The 16,841-nt window shown below is 36.5% G+C and overlaps 2 protein-coding genes across 3 annotated transcripts; both read right to left on the bottom strand.

Moving 5' to 3' along the window:
* Nucleotides 1–5,694: 5,694 nt before the first annotated feature.
* LOC120280040 (ectonucleotide pyrophosphatase/phosphodiesterase family member 3-like) lies at nt 5,695–7,311 on the bottom strand. Its single transcript, XM_039286739.1, has one exon. It carries the CDS (start codon nt 7,165–7,167, stop codon nt 5,791–5,793), a length of 1,377 nt encoding a protein of 458 aa, XP_039142673.1. The 5' UTR covers nt 7,168–7,311; the 3' UTR covers nt 5,695–5,790.
* Nucleotides 7,312–10,214: 2,903 nt separating this feature from the next.
* On the bottom strand, nt 10,215–13,509 carry LOC120280707. 2 transcript variants are annotated; one of them, XM_039287637.1, is made up of 8 exons: nt 13,372–13,509; nt 13,139–13,261; nt 12,435–12,661; nt 11,875–12,018; nt 10,900–11,117; nt 10,757–10,827; nt 10,569–10,672; nt 10,215–10,493 (listed from the first exon to the last, which is right to left on the bottom strand). In XM_039287637.1, the coding sequence occupies exons 1-8, from the start codon at nt 13,448–13,450 to the stop codon at nt 10,365–10,367; spliced, it is 1,095 nt and encodes a 364-aa protein (XP_039143571.1). In that variant the 5' UTR covers nt 13,451–13,509; the 3' UTR covers nt 10,215–10,364. The 2 variants fall into 2 exon arrangements, with proteins under 2 accessions (XP_039143571.1, XP_039143570.1); XM_039287636.1 differs by having other exon boundaries at nt 10,569–10,827; nt 13,372–13,508.
* Between the last annotated feature and the right edge of the window lie 3,332 nt (nt 13,510–16,841).

The following is a 16,841-nucleotide window of genomic DNA, read 5'->3' as shown; positions in this document are numbered from 1 at the left end:
AGTTATGAAAAACTAGTATGCCCTACAAAACCAATTTTAGTTATTGTTTAATAATAAAAATAGTTTTATTTCATTGCATGCATAATTATGGGTATCAGTATTATTCATGTTTGATGATATATTATTATGGGCTTGCATTGTATAGATTTCAAATTAATGATAGAGATCATTAAAAGTGAGACATGATTATCTATGTACCTTGCAACCCAAAATAGTTCACAACCTATGAGATAAAATATGATTTTGTATTCATTATTGGTTGTCACGTGTTGTACTACTATGTGTGATAGAGTGAGTATGTCTCAACCACTAGAGTGGAGACTCTTAGTAACATTAGTGGATATTTAGTAGTTGACAAATATTGAACTCGACCATACTGTAACTCTTAGACCAAAACACCGTCATAGAACAAAAAGAGTTATTCCATTACAGTAAAGTCCTTATTACCTGAGGATGTTATTAAATCTTATGTATAAATTATATTACTTTGATAGTGTCAACCGGTGATGCCAATTACAGGCTATATACGGACACGTTGGGTTATATAATAAATACATGAAGATTTGTAGTCATCCAAGATGGGATCTATCACTCCTATTGTAGGAGAGAATATTCTAGATTGTGTTTCTTATGTGTTGGATAAAAATCCGGCCGGTTATTTTTTGAAAGTATTTTATTATATATAATATATATATATTTTTATATATTTTTCTTTAAATTGTTTTATGTCCAATAGTGTAAAGAAACACACATATAAGTGGAGATCGACAGTGTCATTGGTGGTCTAATTATCCCACTTATATGGAATATTTATTGATAGAGGGACTAATATGTAAAATATTATATTGGGGTCTCACATATGAATATCTCTAATCTTTGGATTAAATTGCAATTTGTTGATGGACATGATTGTGATTATAAAATTAGTATGGACTAATTTGCTAAAGATGTAGTGATCCCAAACGGGTCCACGCTACATGTTCTAACCTTATCCGAATATATTTACTCTCTATAAATATGTGATATGAGATTAGGGTTTCTCAATTTTTTGATTGGTGATTGTCATCAAAAGACGGCTACGACAAAAACCCTAATATTCACAATAGTTGCTTGGAGCAAAAGAAGCCATCACTTCTTCCGGATCAAGGGTGAAAAGTTCGAGAACATTCCGTGTGTGCGTTGGAGGATTTTGCGCTTGTGAAATCTCTGTGAGGTAACCCTGATCTTTCACATATATTCATGTGTTCATGTGATTGATCCTTGATAATTAATCAATTGTTGATTAAATATCAATTAATTGTAATTGATAGTCCTAATTTGATTAGAAAGATTTTTCTAACCCTAATTTGATTAGACTGATTTTTCCTAACAGTTATAATGTTAAACGATAGATGAATAAAGTTAAACGGTAAATGATATGGTTAAACGTTAACGTCTACAGTTAAACAAAATATTTTTGAATTATTACCTCTTTTCCTTCGAGAGATGACAAACTCGTCTCTATCGTCGCTTGCTTTCGGTAAGTATTTTCACCGTAGCACAAAGATCCTTGGGATCTTGCAGAACGGACTTTCTTTCCCGGCTCCGGTCACTCAGAAACCGGATGTTAAGCGCTCACCGCGAACCCTTAACATACCCGGTGTTGGTCTTCTTCCCCGCATCTAGATTGCGACTCGGGTAGCGGCTTGTGGTATGTCCTCCATAAGCCACTTGTCAGCGTCGCTTGCGCCCATGCGTAGCGCCCCATTCCAGGTAGATCATCGACATAATCAACGATCCAGTTAGGAACCGAGCATGAGGTATTTGGGAAGAGGATTGTACCCGTGAGGTAGCACCATCGATGGTTTGGCAAAATTCTCCTCTTCTCCCTACGTCCAACGAGTCTGAAGAGTGCTCTCGATGGAGTCTCCGCTGCTCTCGTACGCCTTCGATAAATACCTCTTCGAAAGTCGACCGTGTTTTTCTTCTTCCGAAACACGATCGCCTCCCCATCGCAACGCAAGCCAAGAACGATGCCACATCTTCGGGGCCCCGAAAGTCGCGATGCTTTCCTCGATCCCGAATTTATTGGTGCGGTTATCGTATCTCGCAACGTAGAGTCAAGAAGGGCCCGCTCTTGGTATACAGCCTTCCAACTCGAGAAATGTCATGGAATCGGTGTCCTCTGATGATCTCCCGATGTCGAGGGATCATGTGAACTTTCAATTCAAACTGCACGGTCTCCACTCACGGGTGTCAAGTAGCATCGCCCATTAACTAGATCGACCGCCATAATCACAAGCTGCGATAATAATAAAGACACGTTGTTAGCGGAAATGTAATTTGTTAAACCAGTAAACATTCAGCTCTTAAACACTGATATCATTTTTTAAGTAGTGACGTATACTATTAAACAGAGATACAAATAATTAAACGGAGACGAACTAACTTAAACGGTAAAGCTCATTGTTTAAACGGAGACCTCATTTTTACAACTGCAACCATATCAACTGAAAGGGTAAACGTAGATTATAAACATTACACAAAGCACAACAATCGGAAAACCATTTCGATCGTATACATAGACGAAAATGTAAAACAAAACAAAAAAACCCTAGCCGAGACATCTCCTCGCAGACTAACAAAACCCCACCGATTAATCCCCTAAAAAGCTTCAATGTCTTCCAACAAAAACAAAAATCACAAACCAAAACCGAAAAAATGTCTCTTCGTAATGAATAGTTAACAAAAAACCATAATGAATACCTTAGACTGCAAAGTGACGAAATGCCGAATACTTGCACGGGACTTCTTCTTCGAGACGCCGTGAAAGGGAAGAGTCGGTAGGGAAGAGAAAGAGTGGAGACGCTGAGTTGAAAGCTGGAGTCGCGAGTTGAGAGAAGACAAGCACTGTAATGCCTAAGAAAAAAACCCACCCACTTTCTCTCACACGCCGAAATGGGTGCGACCACGACTTCAGTCGCAGGGCATTTTCGTCCATAAAATTTTAAATACACTCCGCTTTAATGCCGTCACGTACTTTTGGGGGTTTTCAAAATCATGGAGTTGAAAAGGAAGGGGTTTTTGGGTATTCAAAACCATGGGGGTTTGTTTGGCAATTTGGCAAAGTTGTAGGGTTTTTTTGGCAATTTCCACTTAAATTTAAAATCTGAAGATAAAATAAGAGAAACATTTGTAAGTTTCTTAAATTATTTTGAACTATTGATATAAATTTCTCCCTGTGAGACAAGGAAAATAACATCCAGACAACAAATATAGCTAGAAACAAAACAAACAATGAACTTTGTACTCATTCACTCAGATAAATAACATCTTGTTACATTCTCCACAAATAAACAAAAAACTCCATTAATTTACTGAGATGAACAACAACAAGAGGGTTGCCGACAGTGATTATTACAGCTGAGCAACTTGCAAGCACATCATGATCATTGCATACCACACCGTCCTAAATATTGAACCACTGCATGCACACCAGATAAATATAAAATATTAAAAATAGAGAATATGAACTAAGTTGATGTTAGAGTAATTAAAGAGAGATATACAACATCAATACCAATGCAGATAATATATAATTGCAGTTGAAAACTTATCAATGGAGAAAAATGATATAAAAAGAATGGTGAGAGGTCATATCATAGGTGAAGGTACATTTCTGAAAGTGTGAACAGTGATTATCTGCGTGTGCGCTGCCCCACCCCTATTTATTTCGTTGAGGTTTATGCACGCTTTTTTCTTTCGTAAAGGCCTAGCCGCTCATCTTGAAGACAAAAACAAAACAAACAAACAAACATATGACAGTGGCATGGGATGAGCAAAGAAGAGAGGGAAAACAAATTCCAAGAACTAAAATTGCAACAATGAAGCCTCCTTTCCCTTCGTCCTCCTTCTCCTAAGTTATTGAACTGTTGTCTATTGAACTTTAGTGAAGGCCCTATTTCTCCTGTTTGAATTCAACATTTCAACAAGAAAGTGGTTGAATGAGTGAAGAATACTGTTTTTACCAAATAACTTCCACAAATGACTACCTGAATGATTGTTTAGGTTGAACAGGTTGGATATTAAATGAATTATTTTGACCTCAAGTTATTGCACAGCCATACATTTAAGATTGTTACCCATCGTCATCTTTAAAGAGATGGCATTAATTGCCACAATTATGTCGATGGGTACTCAAAGTCAGTGGCTGTCAACCTTGATCAAATAATGATCAGAGAAAAATAGTTAACAAGTTTAAAAAATCATGTGAATCAGAAATATAACTTTGATATGTGATTATGCGAGTCAGAAATATGACTTTGATTATATAGCTCACAAATTTAAATTCAAGTTGATAATCCAAATCTTGGCGGTGAATTAATTACTTACATTTGACTGATCATCTCAATTCTTCCAAGAAGCTCAAGTTTGCCAAGGTGAAGCTCATATCTTTCGATTTCATACATGTAATGTTTGCTGCAGGAGGATTTCCCAAAGGCTGGACGGAATGCATCACAACAGCAAGGTTTTTACGAACGACCTTTGGGTCTATTGGTATACGGGTCGCCGATAGAGCTCTCACCGAGTGGTGAGAGTTCGATTCTCGGCTGAGGACACATTTCTGGGAGTTGTGAATAGTGGTTGTGTATGGGTGGTTCCAGCACCCACGTGAGCACGGCCCCATCCCCATTTATTCCACCGAGACTTGTGCACGTCCCTGGGTCTATAGTGGGTTCGTCCCGCTCCTCTTTCCCAAAAAAAAATCAGCAAAATTTTTGCTTTTCAGTTCATATAATGCCAAAAGAAATATGCAGAAAGGACTCGATTTCACATGCATTAGCTATAATACATCAGAAATATCTGACATTCAAGCATGTGCGAGATCTAAGAATTCATAAATTGATGAATTTCACAATGCATAACTGAGCGCCTGCTCAAGTGGTCATCTGAAATTATCATAAACAAACAGGGCCAGCTTTATGGCTAAAGAAGGTTTCTTAATCAATTGCAATTTAGTATGTTTACTTTGTCATTGCATAGCACAATTATCGCCTGCCTTGCTTTGCATCTTGAATCCCATGATATTTAATTACAAAACACAATTAAAACAGTAAAACAAAACCCAATATCTAACAGTAACACAGTAAATATCATATAAGAAGACAGAGGCATAACACTCACATTGATAACTCAGCAATCTTTGACAGCACTAGGCCATGAAAATTTTCAAACATATTACTACCAAGTGTATGGGTAGTGAATTTCATCAAAAGAAATCAACTAAAACTAGAAGTTATCACCAGTCCTCTCGCAAGTCCAGCATCTGAAAGAACAGAATCTTGAAATGTCAAACAAGAATTCAATGCAATTGAAGCATAATAGCACAAAAGATATAGGACATAACCAAAACTTTAAAGTCTAATAGTAGCACATTAAATATCCTATAAGAAATGTAAATCCACAAGTGCCACATGCTTTTTTGTGGAAATAAAGCTCTCATTGATAACTTAAGCGAGTTTTATGACTCTACAACATGCAAAAGTTTCAAACATATTACTGTCAAGTGAATAGGTAATGGAATGCAACAAAGAAATAAGTTAAAGCTAGAAGCAGTCACCAGATCATCTCACAAGTGAAAGTGTGTGAGAGAAGAATGGAATCTTGAAATGCAGACCAAGAATTCCATGCTATTGAAGTATAAACCACAAAAAATGGAACATTAACCAGAACAACTTGCATTACTATCCAATAGTACACCAAATATCCATAATAAACGTAAATCTGCAGGTACAACACTATGTTCACAAGTCAAGTGTCAGATAGAAGAATCGAAGCTGGAAATGTATAAGAACCATTGTTTGGAGCTCCTCTGAGTCCGAGAATGGAGGTGACCAAGTTGTATATCTGAATATTCTCAAATGGTGGAACCTTCCTCCCTCTCTCAAACTGAGGTCCATGAGCCACAAAAATGCTTCTCATTGAGAGCAATGCATTGTCATAGCCATGGTCCCCTCCGCATATATTACTCATCGGTCTCTTTGGCACCAATTTGTACCCCTCATCCACAAGGCCGACAATAGGCGGAATCCGATAGCTTGATGAATAATGCAGCCTCTCAGGCAGATCCTCCTTTAGATAAACGCTCAAATGCTGACCATTATCCACCTTACCAGAGCTCAATCCTTGATTCATAGCTGCCACCACCTCCGCCGCAGAGATGTTAACCGGAGGCTGAATTGCCAGCAATGGACCGTAACTTTGTACCCACTTCTCAGGAATTTCAATCCATGGAGATAGATCATCCAGAAAGATGATTCTTTGATCACAAGTGCCGACCATTCCATGATCCCCCACAAGGATGATGGTCACATCTTCGAAAATGCCTCTTCTTTCAAGGCCTGCAATCAATCTACCAAGCATGCTATCAATCCGAGCCACCGCCTTGGTGATCTCCGGATGATCAGGGCCAAAGTCATGGCCTTTGGAGTCGGGTTCCTCAAAGTATAAGGCAACAAAAACAGGGATCTCATCAATGGGAAGATCGAAGTAGCTCAAGACATCATCCACTCGCTTCTCGAAAGGAACGGAGGAATCGTATTTAGGGCAAAATTCAGCAGGGCAATGCCAAGAACCTTTGCTTACCTCTGATCCAGCCCAGAAGTAGGCGGCGGCGTTGAAACCTTGATTGGAGACGATTTCCCACAGTGGTTCGCCGAGCCACCAACGGGCTTCATGGCGGCGCTTAGTGAAGGCGTCGCCGGTGACAGGATCGATGAAAAAGTTGTTGATGATGCCGTGGGATTCAGGGTAGAGGCCCGTGACGATGGAGTAGTGGTTGGGAAAGGTGAGGGTGGGGAAGACGGGTATGAGACCAGGGACGGCTTCGGTACCATTGGAGATGAGGCGGTGGATGTTTGGCATGGGGCACTTGAACTGGTAGCCGTAGCGGAACCCATCGGAGGATATGAGGATCACGGTGGGGCGGTGGAGGGTGGAGTGGGAGCGTCGAGCAAAGGATGGGATCAAAGAGGAGAAGGAGAAGACGCATAGGAGGAGAGCAAGAGTTAAGGTGGCGGAGAAGGCGAGGATGGTAAGGAGGAGACGTAAGGAAGATCTACGACGATACGAAGGAGGAGTTGGGGAGAGGAGTGTGGTCGTGGAGTCTCGCTGTGAAGGAGACGCCATTAGAGAAGCTTTGCAAGAGCTTACGGAGAAGACGATCGTAGAACCTTTGGATATTCACGATTTATGGGAGTTTTTGCAATTAAACCCTTCTTTAAAATGGGAATAAACGAGGCGAGCTCAACCATGTGGCCAAACCCGATCTGAATCCGAACTTACTTTTAACCGAGCCCGAGCCTTCAAGCTTCATAGATTTCTAAGACTCAAGATAGTCCTTTTTTAATAAATAATACATCATCATCATCATCAATATTATTATTGAAATATATTGTTTTAAATTTTTTAAAAATAATATTAAATTTTTTATAATATATATATATATATTTAAACTTATATTAAAATAAGGAAAAATGAATTAGACGAGTGACGGAGCTGCATCTCTACTCACCCCGATCCAGTTCACCTCGCTCTTTTGACTTGCCTGATCACATGCAGGACTAACAACCAAATCGCTTTAACATTTGAATTCTACCAAAGCGATCTCTCCTTTTTCTAATATTTTACTTTTCGATTAATGCATTTCACTCCGACGAGTTTATTCTATCTTCCTGACGTATCTTCACTTAAAATATATAGTTTTAGTTTAACATCGTGTTTCAGTTTAATTATCACATAAGTTTTCACATAACATATAATGCATTTACGTTTAAAATTTGGCCTTTTCTGTTTAAAATTATGGGTTTCAGCTTAAAATTTGATGTTTTCGCTTTGTTTGCTTGGTTGGAGGTTTTTTGGGGTAAGGTAAGGGAAGAGTTTTTAAAAATCCATGCTTGGGTAGGAGGTTTTAGGGGGAGGTAAGGGTTGAGAGGGGTTAATGGAGGTTTCAAAACCTCCACTTTTCTCTCATTTCTCAACCCTCCAAATTGGAGGGTTATAGAGGTTTTGAGTACCAATGTTTTTTTATTGACCAAAATGGCCATACTCATTTACAAAAATTACAAGATATTTGATTAATTAATATTATTATATTATTCAATTATACAAATTAATATTGTTATATTAATTAATATCATTATTAATATTATTATATAATATTAATTATATAATTGTATTAATTAATTAATATTAATATTAATTATAATAATTATTATATTAGTTAATATTAGTTTATATTATTATATTATTTAATTATATTAATTAATAATAATATTAATTAATATAATTAAATAATATTAACTAATATAATTAATATAATAATTAATATTATTATATTAATTAATAATATTAATTAATATAGTAATAATTAACGGTGAGATTTACATAAACAATGAAGTGAATGATGTATAAGTTTCATTTAATTGTAAATAAAGTTACAATTTTTGTCTTTCATCCTAAGGGTAATTTAGTAATATTACTATATAACCTTACCTCCAATTACCTTCAAACCAAACACAACAAGATTTCAAAACCTCCATTTACCTTACCTTATCCCAAGCAATGAAAGCTTTAAAACTTCCTTTTACCTTCCATTGCCTTACTTTTACTTTATAAAACCTTCTTATACCTTCATCCAAGCAAGCCCTAAAAAACTGAGAGTCAATCCTATTAATATCAATTATTTTTATGTCAACATCAACCTCTTTTACGGCAAAAATGTTTGAAAAGTAACCTGTCAAGAAAAAAAAGGAGGACCCTTTGAAAATATTCAAAATCATGGGATTTTTTTTTAAATACCTTAACTTTAGAGAGACTATTTATTCATTGCCAGTTAAAAGAACCTGTAATATTTTTGTAATAAATTATTATTAATGATCCTATAAACAAGCATCTTAATATTGCTATAAATATTCTAAAAATATTTTATATGAATGAATTTATTGCTAATACTATAAACAATTATACTAATAATTTTTATAAATGATTCTTATAAATGAACTTGTTAATGATACTATAAACAAATCTCTTAATGATTCTTATAAATAAGCTTTTAATGTTATTATAAATAAATTGTTCATGAGCATTAACGAGCCAAGTTTGATGGTGTTTAAACTTGACTCGTTAATGATCATGATTAATGCTCAAGCTAGGCTTATTTACCTTATGAGTTTAAAAAGATAAACAAGCTAAGCTGAGCCCTTAACAAGTCAAGCTCTTCGAGTTTTTATGAACGAACACATTAGTTCATTTATAACCTTATTCTTTATAACAAAACAAAATTTGAAAATTTCAAAAAGCTAAATGAAATAAAATTTATTTATTTATTTTTTTTAATTTTTTTGGCTTTTGTACCCTGAAAATCTGTGGGTGTTACATGTATAACCTTTAATAACACAATAACATATATATCCCTTTTAATGTCTTATGCAGCATCAAAATATATTTTACACGCAAATGCCTAAAAAAATTATGTGCATAGCATTCCTTAAAAAAAATAATAATTATTAAATTAATATTTTTACATGTATATCATTAAAAAATAAACTCATTCTATTTATTACAAAGTTTCTAATGATAATTAAGTTAATATTTTGAAATACATACCTTGAAAGAAATCTAAAGTAGTTTTATCCGTTATAAGGTTAGTTTAGAAAATTTTAAAAAAAAATAATTATAAAAAATCAATATTTATATAATTATCAACATATTTTAAAAATGTAGATAGAGAAAGAGAGGTATATGCAAAACTTTTACGAGGCATCCTTAACATTTGGTTTTATTGAGAGATAAATATAATTATGTATACAAACAAAAAAAAAACCCATGAAATTATATATATATATATATATATCCTTCACAAATTTTAAAATCATTCATAAATGTCATTTGACTTTTAAATTTCGTTTTACCAAAATTTAAACACCAACATTGAACTACTACCAATAGGTGAGTGGTAGTACATACACAATATATTTTTTCTCAAAATATAACTTTTTATTTAATAAATAGTAAAACTACTCTTTCTAAAATCCCAGAGTTCAATACTTTGCAATGCTGCAATTTGGGCAATCACAGCCCTGTGCCCAGATATTATTTTTAATTTTACCATTAAATTGGGGATATATATATATATATATAATAAATTTTAGTTATATGTTTAAGAAGGATGCAAATGAAAAAGAAGAGCGTGATTAATAAAAAAATCAGGGAGTGTTCTGCAAACATTACAAAACCCAAATGAGATAGGCAAAAAATGAACTAACACTTGAGATACGTACCCTACAGTGATGTCCTTCAATTAAGGTTAAGTAGGAAGATGGAAATCAGAAGTCATACTTTGTTCTACCACTTGCCAAGATGAGGCATAGCATGTCTGATAAGTTTGAGGTTGAGTTGAATAAGTTCCAAGATTCCAACATTAAACGATTCCTCGAACCTTTGAAATGAACAACCTGAACAACAATGGAATAAACATTTCAACAAAACTAACTTAAGATGAGTCTTGATAACTTTTTATCATTCTTCACCTTTACATCAAGTGGCATGCCATGAAACTGCCCGGCGCCCTCGGGAGGGGTCCAGTTATAAATTGCACATGGTAAGAAGAGCACCGATGTTCCATTCATGTCACCTGAAAAAGCTTCATGTCTGGAAAATTTCTTGAAAGCAAATGAAAGATGAGATTTGACAACCCATGCGAGGGCTAATTGATCACCGAGCATGCGTGAAGCTTTCATGTATTTAGTGCTATAAACTTCCAGTACTTCCTGTAGGAAAGCCTTCGCTCTAGATACAGAAACAGAAACATTAGTTTTATGAGTACAATTTGGAGAATTTATAGTTATGTGAAGAATGAACCTGAGAATTCCTTCTACAGTGCCTCTAATTGCAATGAATCCAGAATTTAGAGGTTGATCTTTGTTGTTACGAAAAGTGAGGGCCAGGTGGAAGTTGGGATATTCCTGGAATATGTGTGCAAGATTATCCACCACTGCGATATCAGAGTCAGTAAAAATGTAATGATTAACACACTTCAGCCTCTCAGGATGCTCCTCGAGCTTTTGTTCCAAAAATGTCTGCATTATAAGCAACTCAAGCTTTAGTTGAAAAGGCCCATTGGTAATACATGCGTATACATACAATGATAATTAAAAGATAATTCCAATGACGGCAAAAAATCCTGAGAAGAATCACGGATTTGGAAATTCTAATAAAAATAAAAAATTTTCCCAGCAGGGATTATAAAGTAGACACCACCTTCAGTTTGAAAGACAAATATCTGGTTCAGAAACAAAGGGTATGCACAATATCATTTTACACCAAGAATAGAAAGAATAAGTTTTCATAACAATGAGTTGACAATGGTAATAAAAAGGTGACTGTATACTATTAAGCTGCATTTAGCTGGGAATGATCAGAAACCATTAAATCATTGGTTTCAGGTTCTGAAAAATTAAGATTTGTATGAAATGGAAATTATATCCAAATGAGAAACATAATCCCATCTTCTATGTAGCATAATGTGTGTGCCTATCTTAAACATTGAAGAAATAATAATCTAAATACAAAATAATGTGCCACAAATTATAGCACCTATGGGACACCTTGATAAGTAACAAATAGAAGACACTCAATAGGACGTGTGTTCTATGATGCTGAAAAGAGGAATATTCTTATAAGAATAGCTATCCTGGCTCCCAAGAATGCACATTGTCTAGTGGCATCACAAAAAATTGGAGGAATTTAGAATTGAACTACATAAAGTAGACATTAATCTCCTTTAATAACTGTACAAAAATAAATAAATTACTGATAATAGCAATGTGATCTTACAATGTAGGACCTGATTCTCTGAAGCATCAAATTTTCACGAGAATAGTCCCCATGAATGGCTAGAATTGTTGCAACGTTTTTTTCCACTGAAAACTCAGAAGCAGGATCAGTCAATATGATCACATTGCTTCTTGGCATCGACACCTGCAGAATTCTACATATAAGAGAGAGAAGTTAAATAAAACCTTCACTAGATTGACAGTGATTTATTCTAGTAATTTTATCATGCACCCAATCTAGCTATGTGGGCCTTCAATGCAACTCAAAGATTCATTCAACATCAACATCAGTTAAAACCATACAAAAAAGGCAATAATAATCCAAATGAAGTTGACAATTAGAAAGTTTAATCTTCCTGATCAAAACTTTCCAATGTTAGGAGTTGCAAATAGCAAGCTTAGAAGAACAAGGATCTATACCGCATCTACATTTAAAAAAGATCAAGTAAGAACTTACGAGCAAGAGATTTGTTAAAGAAATAAGAGCTTGGACTATTAAAAAAATATATAAAATAAAAACACACAAACTAGCTAGTTTCAAGAATAAGCAGCATATAGTACCTGTATGAAGTTAACAAAAATGTTGAGGACGGCCATGGACCTTTCTGTCTTAGTGTATGAGGTGTTACCAACAGTAACTGTACCAAGTGATTTATCATCAACCTTTGCAGATTCTGTTTTCAGATGACTATTGTACACCGTGAATACTGTGACAAAAGTGACAGTATCACAGTTATTAGACTCCCGATTTGTATTCGATGAGTGGATCCCATTCATAGCTTTTAGACCTGTGAAGACAGAGAAAGGATAAGAATGGGGACTTTGAATAAGTCATGATAGAGTTAAGCATAACAACAAACTTGCATCTTCTGTGCCTCAAAAATTAAATATTTTTTTCTGACATTTGCAGCAGAGTGCTAACAAAAATTGATCTTGTATAGGTAAAAATCTATGTTCATGCTTTCTATTGTAAAACAGAAAATCCTGAAATTCCATGCTTTAAAACTAATCAACCACTAAAAGATCTGACGAATATATTCAAGCGTGATCCTCTAGGTTGGTCTGTCAATAAGCTACAAGCAAAAAATATACTACTTCAAACCACAATCGTACCAATTAACAGGGGCAAGATGAAAGCTTGGTATTTGCCTCTTGTAAATGAATCAAAAAAAGCAAACTTTATCACAGCTACTGAAACAAAAATGAAAGAGCAATTGAAAAACTCGTAAATGATACATGAAGTAACATTGAATGGAGTGGTTTACCTTGGCATTGAAGGCGATCAGGCATGCCTTGGCCAGCGGCTGGACCAAGAACAATATGATCTGATTTCTTGGAAGGATTTCTCCGTGGAGTCTGCGAGATTGTCCTGCGATGTAAATCGGAAACTGCAAATGATGATTAGTTAGAAAATCAGAAGAATTCAAAGATGAAATAGGATTCAAAGAGGCGAAACGAGGAAATGCGAGAGAGAGAGAGAGAGAGAGAGAAAACTCACCAGTGAGCAGGAGAGGGAGAACGAGAAGGAGAGGGATGAAGAAGAGGTATGGACTTCTCCATCTCCTACATATCGCCATCGTTGGTAGGATCTCAATCTCGATCTCAGTCTCGCTCTCGATCTCTCGAAATCGAGAAGACGAACAAAATGAATGAACTATTCGATAGCGGATTCGGATTCGGATTCGGATTCTATGGGAAACCCGACCCGAAATGCCGAGTTTGCAAGTTTATTGTACAGCCCTCTCAAGAATTTTAAACAAGTGTTTTGATTATTGTTTTTATTAGTCCTTAAAAGTAAATAAAATTTTATTTTTAATTTTTTAAATTATACAAATTCATTTGTTTTGATTTTAAACTATAATAACATGTATATTTTACTCCTTTTCTTGGTGTGTACGCTAGGTCACTTAAATAGCGGGAAGAGCTCTGAGGAGGTCGGAAGCTTGCATTTTAGGGTGATTTTGCAGTGAGTTGATGGAGCTCGTTCAGGGATGGTGGAGGAAGTTCATTCCGGGGTTGTTGATGATGGAGGCACTGAGCTGTTGAAGATGGAGAGTCAATTATGGAGATGAAAGCGAACCCTAAATCAGATGATGCCATTGCACCGAAGGGTGAAAGGGAATCCTGCTGCTGGTATGTTGAGGTAGTAGTAAAGGAATTTAGATGAGTTATGCTTGCAATCTACTTGTAGGAAGCGTTTGATGATGGGAAAGAGAAACAAAATCAAGATCAAAGGTTGAAACTTGGGTTGCTTTGCTTTGCGGATAATCAGTTGAAGGGAGAAGGGGAGTAGACACGATTTCATTTCTCCATCTGTACTAAATAGCCAGAGAATTGTTAGATTTCATTCGAGGATGGGGGTGATGAATGAGGGAAAAACAATGGAAGAATACTTTAGTTGGTTGTGACTGTATGGAATGCAGCCACGATTAGGAAGCGTTTCAATGCAATGGGTTGTTCAAGCTAGATGGAGGAAATGTGGGGTGAAGTAGGTGTCTCCAAAGGTGAATGCTGATATGTTTCTAATTAGATTCTCTAGTGAGGATGGCTGTGATGAGGTACTGCGAGGATGGGCCTTTCACATTTGATAGTCATCCAATAATATTAATGAAGAAATGGCATCCAAGAATGAAGCTAGATAATACTATTTGTGCTTTGCCTGTGTTGGATTCAACTCCCTGGTCTACCTTGAGTGGACCAATAGAATATGCTAAGAAGGATTGGAAAGCATGTGTGGAAACCATTATATTAGTGATAGGTGTACTATCTCTAAATTGAGCTGGAGTGTGCTGAGGAATTCTTGTGGAGATGGATTCTGATGTCTAGGGTCCAGAGATGATCGATCTGAGTGGATGATTGAAAGAAAGATGTTGTTCAACAAAGTTCTCTATGGATGGAAGCCTTGCCTTCTATTTGTCTGCGGGTTGGCCAGGAAGTTTGGGGCATTTAAGAACAAGATTGCAAGGAAGGAAAGAGCACTGAGAAATTGGATTTGGAAGAATGAAGAAGAAAGCCAGAGGCAAGAAGTACAGTTTCAGCAGTCCAAAAACTACAGAGAGAGGCAAGATGTGGGGTTGGGAGATTTGGAAAATAATGTGAGTACAAGGTACTGGTAGTAAATGGAGGAAATAGTTAAAGGGAGAGGAGGCAGTTTGCTAGCAAGGAGATTGGGCCTGATCACAGTAAACAGATTGATTCTCAACAGCAATTGGTGCAGGACAATAGTGGCAGCCCAGGGTTTTGGAGTGGTGGCGCAAATTACTGGCGGGAAAAGGGTGGTGAATCCTTGATTCGGTGGAATTAGTAAATTGAATAGTTAGCAGGGATACTAGTGCAGTAACAGCTTTGGCTGGTATCCTAGATGTGGCTGCAGGGGTTGAAGAGCTCACTGTGAATGTTGGGCAAGGTGGTAGAGGCAGGGGTGGGAAGCGCGGAAGGCTAACCTACCCAGATAGTTTGTCAATGATTATATCCTGGAATGTTAGAGGACTTAACAGGTCCTCCTGAAAGCCAATCAAAGGATTAGAGGTATGATTGCAAGATATAGGATTGTTGTTATGAGTGTTGTGGAAACCTGGAGTAAAAGAAGAGAATATGCAGGCAGTGTACGAGGAGTATTTGAAGTTAAATCAATGGAGTATGAAACATGAGTACTTATGATGAGTGAGCTTGGGAGAATCTTGATTTTAGTTTGATTACTCGTCATAGTATGTTGAAGTTTTGGAAAGTGAGTGCTGCAGTTTCAATTCATTGTGAATCAGATCGGGAGATGAGATTGTTTTTATTGGAGCATGTTGTGTATGGATCATATGATCCTCGGAAGAGAAGAGTGTGTGTGGATGGATTTAAGCAAGAGTTTGAGATTGTTTGGACTCGTCCGCTGAGCTGCGCGAGATTTCAATGCAGTGATTAGCCAGTAATGCTGGCAGAGTTAGGAGGTGATCCTGTAGATGAGAGAGGCTTACAGATGAGTTTTTCGGAACCGGTTTTATACCTAGAGATCTAATTTGACGGAACTGCATGTATAATGGATCCGAAGTTGCTTGGACTAATTTTCAAAGAGAAGGGTGACAGAAGGATTTTTAGAAAATTGGATTGGTGTGTTTGCAGTCAAGTTTCCCACGGTATAAAAGAGACATGAACCAGTGTGTTTCTGTAATCAATTGCAATATTTCAGATCATTGTGCGAGATTTTTGACTAATATCAAGCCATTTACAAGAATGAGAAAGGAGTTCCATTCAGATAATATGTGGAGTGAGGCACCCTGTCAAGATTGTAGAAAAGAGTTTGGAGTTTTGCCGATGGCGAGGAAAGCTGAGCCTATGCCGGCTATATCAGAGGTTGAGGTTGCTTAGAGTTGACTTGAGAGCTCTCTTAATGAGGGATGTGATAAAAGTGTCGAGGCCAGAGTATGTCAAAATGCCGTGTTGAGTGGAGGAGGAGATTAAAGGAAGTTGCTGAGATGTGAATCTACTTTTAATAGCCAGGAGTTCAACAGGAGGAGAAATCAAAAATTGTGCAGTTAACCGATAAGAAATTGATTTAAGTGGGAGGAGGTTGTTTGAGGCAAAAGTCAGAGATGTCAATGGGTTCAAAGAAGGTGATCAAAATGCTAGAGATCTTTAGAATTTTGCAACTAGTTTAGAAAGGGCAGCAAGCAACATTACACAGCTGAGGCTTCCTAATGGTGAAGTATGTACAGATCATGATATTACAATGAGACTTTACTAACACATTTAGGAACTTTTTGGGAGGAACTGGAAACTACCAGGAAGGGTTGTTTGACGAGCTAGTTTTCAAAAATGATTGTTACTGAAGAGGCTGGTGACATGCTTTGTAAAAGGGTGACCTGATGGAAGAATAAAACAAGCATCATGGAGCATTGAAGTGATGATAAAAGCCCTGGTCCAAATCGGTTTAATAGTTTTCTTCAAAGAGAGTATGGAGCATTGTGGGAAAGGAATTTT

The sequence above is a fragment of the Dioscorea cayenensis genome, chromosome 17 (assembly GCF_009730915.1).
Source record: "Dioscorea cayenensis subsp. rotundata cultivar TDr96_F1 chromosome 17, TDr96_F1_v2_PseudoChromosome.rev07_lg8_w22 25.fasta, whole genome shotgun sequence".
In the NCBI taxonomy this organism is placed as follows: Eukaryota; Viridiplantae; Streptophyta; class Magnoliopsida; order Dioscoreales; family Dioscoreaceae; genus Dioscorea; species Dioscorea cayenensis.
This window is presented reverse-complemented; position numbering and strand designations above follow the sequence as displayed.

What these genes read in the sequence shown, in the direction of transcription:
- LOC120280040 (XM_039286739.1), bottom strand. Translation starts at nt 7,167, where the DNA reads ATGGCGTCTCCTTCACAGCGAGACTCCACGACCACACTCCTCTCCCCA.
- LOC120280707 (XM_039287636.1), bottom strand. Translation starts at nt 13,450, where the DNA reads ATGGCGATATGTAGGAGATGGAGAAGTCCATACCTCTTCTTCATCCCT. An exon ending in TCTCCCTCTCCTGCTCACTG is followed by an intron (nt 13,262 to 13,371) that starts GTGAGTTTTCTC and finishes CATCATTTGCAG; the next exon opens with TTTCCGATTTACATCGCAGG. An exon ending in TTTTTGTTAACTTCATACAG is followed by an intron (nt 12,019 to 12,434) that starts GTACTATATGCT and finishes AGAATTCTGCAG; the next exon opens with GTGTCGATGCCAAGAAGCAA.